Here is a 10,715-nt window from a genome sequence, read left to right as displayed (position 1 = left end):
TAAAATGACCGAACTCTCTGCTACCTTCTCTTAATTTTTGTTTTGTGTACAATATAAATAATAAATTACAATAATATTTATTAAGTTAAGTGAATTGTTGTTAAAGTTAGCTGTATTCTAACAAAATTTAATATAATTATCTAGTTTGTTCGAGCGAGGACCGACGCGGAAAAATGGCGTCGCATGAAATCATTTCTTATTGTTTTCCCGCTGCCAGTTGTTTCGAACGTGTACAACCCTAGGTACTGCAAAGCTGGGCAGCCGACGCCGGTATTCTCTGTATTCGGTGCTACAAATAAATGAAATAGTTACCACTGCTGACTTATAGGTATGTAGCGTAGCGTATGTAGCGCGTATAGATCTGCTGTTTAAAATCAGTTCTGACGTTGTTTAGGTTTCTCGTATAAGCAGCTGAAAACTGCTGGGGTATGATGCGTGTATTAGTGCAGCAATTCCTTCTTTCCTTTATATGGTTTTGACTGCCGAGCTACAGCTTGCATGGCTACGATATTGCTTGTGTAGCGAATTCTTCAGCCTGTGCCATTCTATGCATTCGGCGCGAAACTGCAGTTTATTTTGAACTGTGCCGGGCTTTTCGTGATGTGACGTGGTGGATGTGCAGTATGAATTGTGCGTTAAGTAAGGCTTTTCCTCGGTGAAAGAGTGCAGTAAAGTTACTGCTGTTGTGCTTCATCTGCTTCGTAAGCACATCGCCTGTTTATTCCTTGATTGACATGTTACTTTCACCAATTTCGTCACGCAGTTAAACGAACGTTCAGTCTTTCTTTTAGTTAACTTGTGCTGCAGGGACATTGAAAAGAGTGTGCTTGCAAATAATTGGAAAAAGACAAAAAGAAGTTTGATGTCGTATTAAAGAAGGAGAACAAAACGAAAACGGAGTAAAATGAACTGGTGAAAGCAATTGTACTAGCTGCCAAAGCTGAGACGACGTAATGAAGTGAGGGCAGAAAATCTGTTTCTGCAAACATTAGCAAGATTTTCCCCGCGAGTTCATATATACACCCTTAAGTGTTATTGCCAGTTACCAGCTTCGTGTGTTTGTACACAGAAATACATGTCCATAATGCTGTGCATGCTGTTTTGTAAAGCACTGTACGGGACGTAGTGTAAAACATTTTAAGTACACCGTATTTATGCATATTGTGCAGCATTTTCACAGATGCCAAAGCTTTCCATGGAATGGCTTCAAATAAAGCATTCTGCTAGTTGCCATTCACTATATTGATTGCATTTTGTCTTTTGCCACTGTTCCATTCATCACTTTGACTATTCTTGTTCACTGCAAGCATTTCATCTAAATCTGGAACTTTATGCTGAGCGAAGAATTTTACTGCAGTAGTGAAAAATGAATGATGCAAAACAAATGTAAGTTTACAATGGCCTAAAATTCCAGCAAGCTTTCTCCCTCAGAAGCAAAGCCAAGGCCGTGGTACCATCTTGGTCATTTAAACTTGCTGTTCAGTGGACTGTATTAACATTCTTTTGCGGTAACAAAAAGCTCTCATTTGCAGACAAAGTTGGTGCCATATGGGCCCCAACGCATTTGCCTAGAGTATGCAAGTGTGTTTTGTACATCCACAGCCATATTGGCAACAAGCTTAGCTGTGGTTAGCACAGTTCCCCTCAGTGGCCCCACCCTTGTCCAGGCAAGCCACGGCAGTTGCAAAGGTCCGAAACAAAGCATGCCTCATTGCCCCGCATGAACGGTCACTCACCATAGCAGTAATATTTGCCGCGCAGCAAACGGTATAGGAAGGTTGCCACGCCTATTTGGCAGTGGTGAGTAAGATGCAAATTTCTTTGATCAAGTAGCCACCAGCAAGTTGTGCATGCAGTTGGGAGCACACTGTTCACACACTATAGACAAGTGTGCTTGAGATTGTGCATGCCATGTTCTGTGTGTCTTTTATTCTAACTTTTTCTTTTTTTACAGCTTAATTTATTCAGAAGATAGTGGAACAAGTACCTACAAGCATGAGATTTTCGTGGACACTAGGCTTGAGCGGGGTATTTTTGGCCTACATTCTGCACTCCATGTGGACACTGTACACATTGTACTACCCAAAGCGCTGTGCTAAAAACGAGATTTGCATCAGACCTACATGGAGCAGTGAATCACGATTTCAAGTAAGGCTAGCAAGATCTATCTTTTCTATGGCCACATTTGCAAACTGTATGTATTTCTCATGCATCAGCACCACCAGTACACTGTGCGAAGCAAGCTGTTGATTTCCCTTGCCCTCTAGAGCCTGTAATGCTGTGTGTGTGCGTGGTAGCATGAAGAAAAAGGTCAGCAACCACTGAATGCCAGCAAACTTATACAATTACCCTGCTGCACAGATTTTTCCGTGATAACTGAACGAAACACAAGAAAATTTTGTTGCTATTTTTTAGTTTGAGTAGAATTTTAGGTAACATGGAATTCCAGATAAATGTTTGAGTTTATGCACAAGCTCTCTCTCAAAAAAAAAAGAAAGAAATAATACTACAGCCTGCAATGCGAAGTGCAACATATATCACTTTACGAATTTGTTTGCTCTGCACATAAACTTTTGTTGAAAACAAAAACACAGGGCCAAATATAAAGTTCAGGCGTCAAATGTTGTTAACATCTAATAATCAAGATGAGGTATACATTTCACGTCGCTTACAATATTTACAAACAAAAATATCAAGGTTAGTAATAATGAAGGCAATCTAAAGCGCAGAGACTGTTTGCTGGAATACGAGGTGTAGCTACAACCTAAAGCACTCCATGCCTTGTTGGGTAATGAAGTACAGTTTGCTGTAAGTACTCCATATTTTTCAAATTGCATACATATTTTGTGTCTGTAGTTTAAATTTTACACTTAACTGATCAGTTTTATGTATGCTGATTATCCGGGACCTTTCAAAAATATTTGCGCTTGGTGACCCATATACTGCATTATAAATGCGACGAACATATATTGTTCAATTAAATGACTTCGTTGCAGATTAGACTAAGTTGCTTTACTCCATACAAGTTTACAATAGTTTAGATAAGAGTAAAATGGAGAATTGTACAAAAGGTGAATGTGTCTCCTTTCTCTAGCCTGGTCATACGTCGCACACGCCCTATTTTGGAAGTAATTTCTGGCGGGGGCAAAGGTTGGCGAGCCAAGATGGCTGGTGGCTGCTTGTGTGCAGTCTTCACACGTGCCCAGTGCTGGAGATTGTGTAATCTCAAGTTTTGGAGGCACAGTGAAGGGAGAGGCAGCAGAAGCATTCGCTCGCCTCTGTAGTTTTCATCATGCCAGTGTTGTGATGGCATGTGCTTGCGATCATCAAGTGAGATCTGTTCATATTTGCCTGTGCGCAGATGACACCATGCTTGCTAATTTAATTAGTAAGTGAATACAAACAGCAGTTATATGGGCGATAGAACTACGAACCTTACTTTTTGCAGTTTTGTAATATTTGCTATCGCTAATAATGTTTAGCCTTTCAGGCAAAAATACAACTTATTTTTTAATTAAATAGGCTTCAATAAGTCTAAATCCCACAAGGTGGGATGTAGGGATTCTGGATTGAAATTTTCAGAAGAAAACAATGCATAATTATCTTTAGTGGCAATTTAAGTACTTGCATACTCTGTGCCTTTTATAGCAGCATTGTGAGCTTAGCACAAAGAAAAAATGTATAAAGGTATGCGAATACCAATTTTTGAAATGGAATTAGATATGAGAGTTCTGAAATAGTATTTCAGACAAGCTTAAAATTTGCATCTTTGCCTCATTCTTTCGTGAATTGTTTAAACTTCAGTAAGTCTACAGATATCTCATAGCCTCTGGAACTGAAATAGCATGCCTTGCTGCTTCATTCAAGTTAAATGGGTCATAGAAGGTGAAATTTTATTTACAGATCTTTAAATATTTCAAGCTTGCATGCAGAAAAGACGTTCAGTGTTATCTGTGGAAAAAAATTTCCTGTGGTTTGCCAGTGTGTTTGATCAAGTGAAGAGCACCACTTGCCATCTGGGTTCCAGGTGTTGCAAGGTACCCTTGTGCTGCAATGTAAAGATGTCATTAATTTTTTTTTTATGCTGTTGCTACCACTGGAATGCAGAACCTACATGGGGCAAAATTGATAATTGCAGCTAGTTCATAATTTCTTTCATTTGGCAACACACGGCTTAATTATTTTTAATAACGCCATACTGTTGAAATCCAGGGAAAACATGGGGAAGGCGGCAGATGGAAATTCAAGACGATGAGCAAAACTATAACAACATAAAAGCGGGAATCAGCGTTTAAACAAGTGGGCTTGTCTTTTTCAAGGCGACATCTGCTTTCCCCAGCACAGTATAGCAAAATGAATAAGAAGAATCTGCAGCAAAGACAACTATTATATGCAACACCTAAATGACCTTAAAACAACGCTAGCAGAAAGAAACTATCCACAAGTTGCTCTCGATAGAGATTATGATGTCGCGTCAAGATTGGAGAGACAGTCAGAATTAGCTAAGAAACAGCTTACACCAGAATCTGACAGATCGCCAGCCATTAGAACAAGATATTCTAATGCACACCCAAACATAAACAAGATCCTATGAAAATACCACCCAATATTATCAAGTGACGAGCATCTGAGAAAAGCATTCCTGGATGTACCAAGGGTTACCTATCACCTCAATAGAAACTTTAAAGACAGTCATCGGTCGTTAATGGGTTAATCTATATGAATGATATCACATTCAACCGAACTTCATTGCTGCTGACGATTGTGTCATCTATAGACCAATAACTAGCTATTCAGATGTCCTTGCTTTACAGTCTGATCTAATAAAACTAACGTAATGGTGTAAGGCATGATAGAAGCATCTAAGATTCACTTTGGCTTCAAATAAATTTCCTAACCAGCACGCAATAGATGGGGCCAATATTGAAGCAGTTTCGTCATTTAAGTACCTGGGTGTACGTCTTAACTTTGATCTAAGCTGGAATAATCACATAGAGCATATTACTTCTAAATCTCTAAAAAACACTTGGCATTTTAAAACGAAATTACATCTCATGAATACAGATACAAGACTATGTGCATACAACACATTAAAAAATCCATTATTGGAATACGCCTCAGCATAAAGCACCCTCATTAAGTAAAACCTTACGAGCCTGCTCAATCCAGTACAAAATAAATCAGCACGATTAATCACTTCTCGTACGTTACCAAAGCATGTCCATTAAAAAAAAGATATGTTTACTCGGACATTGCTCACCATATAAAAAAAGCTTACCCACTTATCTTTCTTTCACAGCTTTTAGCACAGTAATCTATCATTCACTCTCACTAACATTCATCCAGCGCATCACATTCCAGGCCATAGCAACCACCTTTTACTGTTCAACCAATTTTTTCTCAAACTAACAAATACCAAAATTCACTGCTTGTTTTATCTATAAAAGAATGGAACACGCTACTCTCCGAAATCGTCACTCTAATAGGTTCATCTACTTTTCAATTAGTGCTGTTAACCTTTTTGACTATAGACAGTGTTGAGTATTCCTTGGTTTTTCTTTATTTATTTGTACTAGTTTAAATTGTGCATACTTTTGTCTCACCTGATTGTCATCCCCACAGACATTTATAGTATTTAATTAAATTCTACAAGTGTTAAGAAGGTTGAAAACTGCGTGTTCGTGTTTCAATAGTGAACTCGGTATTTGATTTGTTGTTTGAATTAAAATAGAATGTTTCCACACCCCTAATAATTGATCAAACTATAAAGTAGGCTGCTTGTTTGTAAATTCAGCAAGGCTGACATTTTCTGGAAAGAATGGCAATGAGAACAAGCAGATAACTTCTCCGCCATTTTTGCTCATGCATAGCCAAATGTTCAAACTATTCTCTCCATGATAGTGAGCCATGTACATCCTGTGTCATTTAAGTCTCAGTACTAAAGTCGTAAAAGATTGTGGAATTTAGTGTACATCATAATCCAGCTGGCAAAATTTTGTTGTACGTGAGTCATTTGTTGTGTAATAACCCACTACTGTATCACTTCTAATATAATTCTTTGCGCTGCGTTAGTTTCAGAAGACATGAACCTTCCTTTACTACCATAAAAAGCATAAGAAAACCAATAGCAAAGTTGGTGTCCTCTCATTTTCTTGCAACCTTTGTATTGTCATGTGGTTTATTTGAATTTTGAGAAATGACATGCCTTTCAGTGTCTGATTACTACCTTTTTGTTCTCCTGTAGTTCTTTTTCTGTGTAACAACGGCAAAACCTGTCAGAAGAGCAAGTGATTTACATGTAGTGTGGTCTGAAGATGAGTTTGACATTTCTGAACTTCAAGAAAGGCAAGTTGATGCATGTGCAAACACATTATAGGAGTTAGTGTGCACATATTGCAATTCTCAAAAAGAGGCGACCTCTGAATACTCGTGGATTTTCCTTTATTTCATGAAACAGTTTCTCAAATTTTCGTAGCTGCTCATGTATCTCGTGTCACAAAAAATGCACCATTAACATGTGACATCAACAGTATGACCATAAGCCACAGAGCCTACGATCTGCTGAAGACGGCAAGATGTTAGCACTGAAAGCTCTACAGTCTGGAGTATACATGTGCATAGCTTTGATTCATATAAGACTGTACATTGCACTAAGTTTTCTAGGGGCATTTCTTTCAGTCTGTCTTTTGTTTGCCTCAATTTCATAAGCATGTTATCAATTGTGCAAATGGTGGTCTTTCATTGTTCGAAACGCAAAAGTTGCTGAGGAACAGTGAACTTCTCAAAACCATGTCAGGGTAGACGCTGGGCAGTGAAGTTTGTCATTTTGGCACTTGCATCTTGGCCTAATAGGATTCAGAGAATCGCTGATGAGTGATAGGAAAAATAATTATTCTGTCATGTTCAACCTGCTTTTACAGTACTCAGTGTATACCGAGTGCTTTAACTCCTGCCTGTGATTTTACTATCCGAGTTGTTGTATAACCATCTGTAGTGGCTGCATGGAACAAGTCTTCAAATAGCTCTTGGTGTGGTAAAGGCAGCTGCCAACGATAAGACTAAGTTGAAACAGCAGAATATAACTGAAGTATTACATCAATGTAATGTTGCAATGAAAAACTGTTAGTGAATTTCATTAACTTGAGGCTCTTTGTTTCATTAAAACAATTACTTCACAGGTTTGTAGAACAGTTCTGGTGGATAGTAACTTGTCAGTAAGAATTTGTAATAGAATCCCGCAAGAAATTTTACCAATAATTATGAGATTAAATGTAATGGGGTGTGTAGTATAGATCACATTGAGAGTAAAGCTCTCTGTAATGCCATAAATGGTGTACTGATGTGCACTTTGCCATTTTCTATACTTTTGTCAAAGCTTCTGCCAAACTGGGCCTTGTGAATGGCTAAAATATGAATCTGAGGGAAAGTCTGCGCTGCATTAGCGCTGTTGATAGTGGTGCTCCAGATGTCCTTAAGAAATTTGCTTTTTTGGGTGCTACATGTTCTTTTGTACAAATCATTTAGGCACCTTCCGGTTCGTTCACTGTAACATATACTGCAGGGCAGCAGAATCTTGGAAACTATGCCTTGTTTGCACAACAAGTACTTGGTCTTGTGTTCTTTTGTGCATTTTGTTGGGTCACAGTCTTCATTGTCCTGGCAGCACATCAAATATGCTTTGTGCAGTTCAGAACAAATGACTCGCACTTTGGCTGTTGCGGCTGTTTTAACGCGATAGCGTTAAGGAGCCCGTGTTGCAGAAAATCCAGCATCCGGCGTCAGATGTCGCATCGACAAAAAGATTTTCGAACCACGTACACCCGGGCCTCCCATACGATGCAAGAAATTGACTGAACTAATTGAATTTCTCAAGCTAAAATACATAGAAAAATCGTAAACTACGACTTGCACACAACCTACAGGCATGGTAGCTCTCGGATTGCAATTTGACTATACAAGAAAACATAATTCTGTTACGCAAAAACTCAAAAAAACCCCTTCAAACATACAAACCGGCTGCAGCATCTGTCATTTTGCGTGCACCGGCGCAATGGGGGTCTTGGGGCCACCGAGCGGCACACCCGGTTCCTTGTATTAACTCCAGCTGGCGCTCGCCTCCACCGTATCGCGGCCCACGCAAAAGGCCGTGGTTCCACCACAAAGCTCGCCTTCGTGCATAGCATTCGCGGCAAGCGTTTCCAGGTGAACATTAGGTTACATACGCTCCAGTTGCCAGGAAGCGTGAGAAGCAGTCAGAGATCCTTGAATGCTACCGCGTTGCACTCTTAAAGGCGAAGCTTAAGCGTCCTGCAATTTTTCTTCAGGTGCTGGCGTATGCCATGTATATACAGTTTGAGTGTACTTATTCCTGTGGTCATCAGCCGCATCTATGTTGCTGATCTAGCTCTCTTGCTTGAACTGATGCAAAATGTTTTGACATGTGGCTGTTAGAAAAGTTTTTGGATCCTCTGTTTCTTGAAACTTCACTGTCTGTGTCTTTGTCGCAATACTTTTTAATGATATAGGTCGTTTCTGGCATGACGTATCCGACCTCACCTGCCACTACCTGGCAGTGATTGCCATGATAGTCAATTTTCTTTTCTCAGTTTTGGGATGTACCTAGTTGTAGCTAAAGAACTGCTTCTTCGTAATGGTCATACTTGAAGTAAATATGTCCATTACTGAAAGACAATACCAAGACAAGGTATCTAATTCTCTTGCAGTAATTCCCAAGTGACGACAAACTCTTTGCAGCATGTGTTGAAGGCAGTAACTATTGCATCCTTGCAGCTTCCTCCTTCTTCTGAACCTTCTTAGCTAAGGGCCAAAAAGTCATCAAACTATCCGTAGACAGTGACGACTCTGTTATCATCTAATATACTCTTGTTTTCCCAAAGGCTACCAAAAAGATATAAAGATTAGCCGTTACTCATGAACCAATGCAGATGGTGATTTCTAGATAAGCTGCTGGTGTTTACAAAATGGAAGTCTGGCTCATGCCAGCTGCATTTTGGAAACAATACATAAGAATGGCTCCACACGTGTCAGAACGATATCCATAATCATATCTGAGGAGGAGAAGCGATTTTTTATTTTTTAGCTGTATGTGAGCAATGTTTCTGGCTCATCACAGACGAGGTGCTGTTCATTATGCGTGGGCAGCCTTTATTCTGTGTTCCTGCCTGTCATATTCGTCTACCTCCCGTGATACATAGTCATCCTTTTATCTTTATCTGTTGAATCCAAACAGCAGTGCCGGGGCAGAGCAGTTGCTAGCAATTCGTGCATGGCTAGATGTGCCTACAGCCAACATCACCATCACCACACTCTTGTCTCCAGTGTTTCTCCACAGAACACTGCATTTCTCATCCAGAGTGTTGTGTTTAACATGCCTTGGATGAGATTTGCACCACTCATTGTGCTATTTGCTCTGCCTGATGGCACCATACAGCAGCTGTATGGTACCTATAGTTGTTGGTCATGAATGGAGACCAAAGCAAGCAGCACCTTCATGCTTATATCTACATGCAGCATACTATCACGAAGCTTGTAGCATATATTTAGCTTTTTATTGTGGTGGGCACTAAAAAGAAATAACTGAATGCAAAAAATCCATAAGTTTTGCTCAAACAAGAGTTGAAAAACTTCTAAGCAGTTTTTTTTTTAATTCGTGATGCAAGTTGGCAGTGCAGTGCAATGGGAGTAAATGAATGAACAATAAAACACACAGGAAATACTCGGTACTCTCAACTAAACGAAATTTATAGGCAACTGCTTATATACATGAGTAAATGACGAAAAGGCACCAATTCAAAACATTCAGGATTTCAAGCTACTCGGACGACCACCACGCTGTTAAGGTATTCGGATAGCGAAGCCATAAATGACAACTAACCCATTGTGATGTAGTTGGAAATCATTAGTCACAGGCACTTTACCTAATTATTATCATAAGATGTTTCAACGGCCTGCACCGCTACTTCATGCAACAATGAAGAGTGAACCAGAGAGCAGAGAAATGCACTTAACTACACTTACGCTGCGCTTTGTATGCATGCTGCTCTTCAGGATTCCTCACTATACGTGGCCTTCCCATTGCACTGTCACAACACAAATCAGTTGCTACGGGGGTTCTTCTGTTATATAAGAAAGTGTAGTTATATCACTCCCTGCTTCGTTTGCTACAGTTGCCGCTTCCCAGCAACTGCAGTTCACGCAACCGTAATCTTTACCGGGAAACGCTTGTGGCGAACACTGTGTGTAAATCCGAGCTTTCTGGTTCCTTTTTTTTTCCCCACATGGCCAGCGCCACCGCTGCTGTGAATGCGCTGAGGCAATCACCATCTGCTGGTGCGGCAAACAACCCAGTGGCGCATGCCTCCCGCTGATGTTGCGGGATGGATGGATGGATGGATGGATGGATGGATGGATGGATGGATGGATGGATGGATGGATGGATGGATGGATGGATGGATGGATGGATGGATGGATGGATGGATGGATGGATGGATGGATGGATGGATGGATGGATGGATGGATGGATGGATGGATGGATGGATGGATGGATGGATGGATGGATGGATGGATGGATGGATGGATGGATGGATGGATGGATGGATGGATGGATGGATGGATGGATGGATGGATGGATGGATGGATGGATGGATGGATGGATGGATGGATGGATGGATGGATGGATGGATGGATGGATGGAT

General features: G+C 40.2%; 1 protein-coding gene across 1 annotated transcript in view; it reads left to right on the top strand.

Annotated features, from left to right (window-relative positions):
• The first annotated feature begins 144 nt into the window (after positions 1 to 144).
• The window catches only part of LOC126544846 (lipid scramblase CLPTM1L), an 80,987-nt gene continuing 70,416 nt past the window's right edge, over positions 145 to 10,715 (top strand). Inside the window, exons 1-3 of the mRNA XM_050192359.3 lie at positions 145 to 328; positions 1,955 to 2,148; positions 6,245 to 6,345. Coding sequence (XP_050048316.1) covers positions 1,996 to 2,148; positions 6,245 to 6,345 — 254 coding nt within the window. The 5' untranslated portion in view covers positions 145 to 328; positions 1,955 to 1,995. The remainder of the gene's footprint in view (positions 329 to 1,954; positions 2,149 to 6,244; positions 6,346 to 10,715) is intronic.

Source organism: Dermacentor andersoni, chromosome 1 (genome assembly GCF_023375885.2).
Source record: "Dermacentor andersoni chromosome 1, qqDerAnde1_hic_scaffold, whole genome shotgun sequence".
NCBI classification, from domain to species: domain Eukaryota; kingdom Metazoa; phylum Arthropoda; class Arachnida; order Ixodida; family Ixodidae; genus Dermacentor; species Dermacentor andersoni.
Note: the sequence above shows the minus strand (reverse complement) of the source record. Positions and strands in the feature narration are given on the sequence as shown.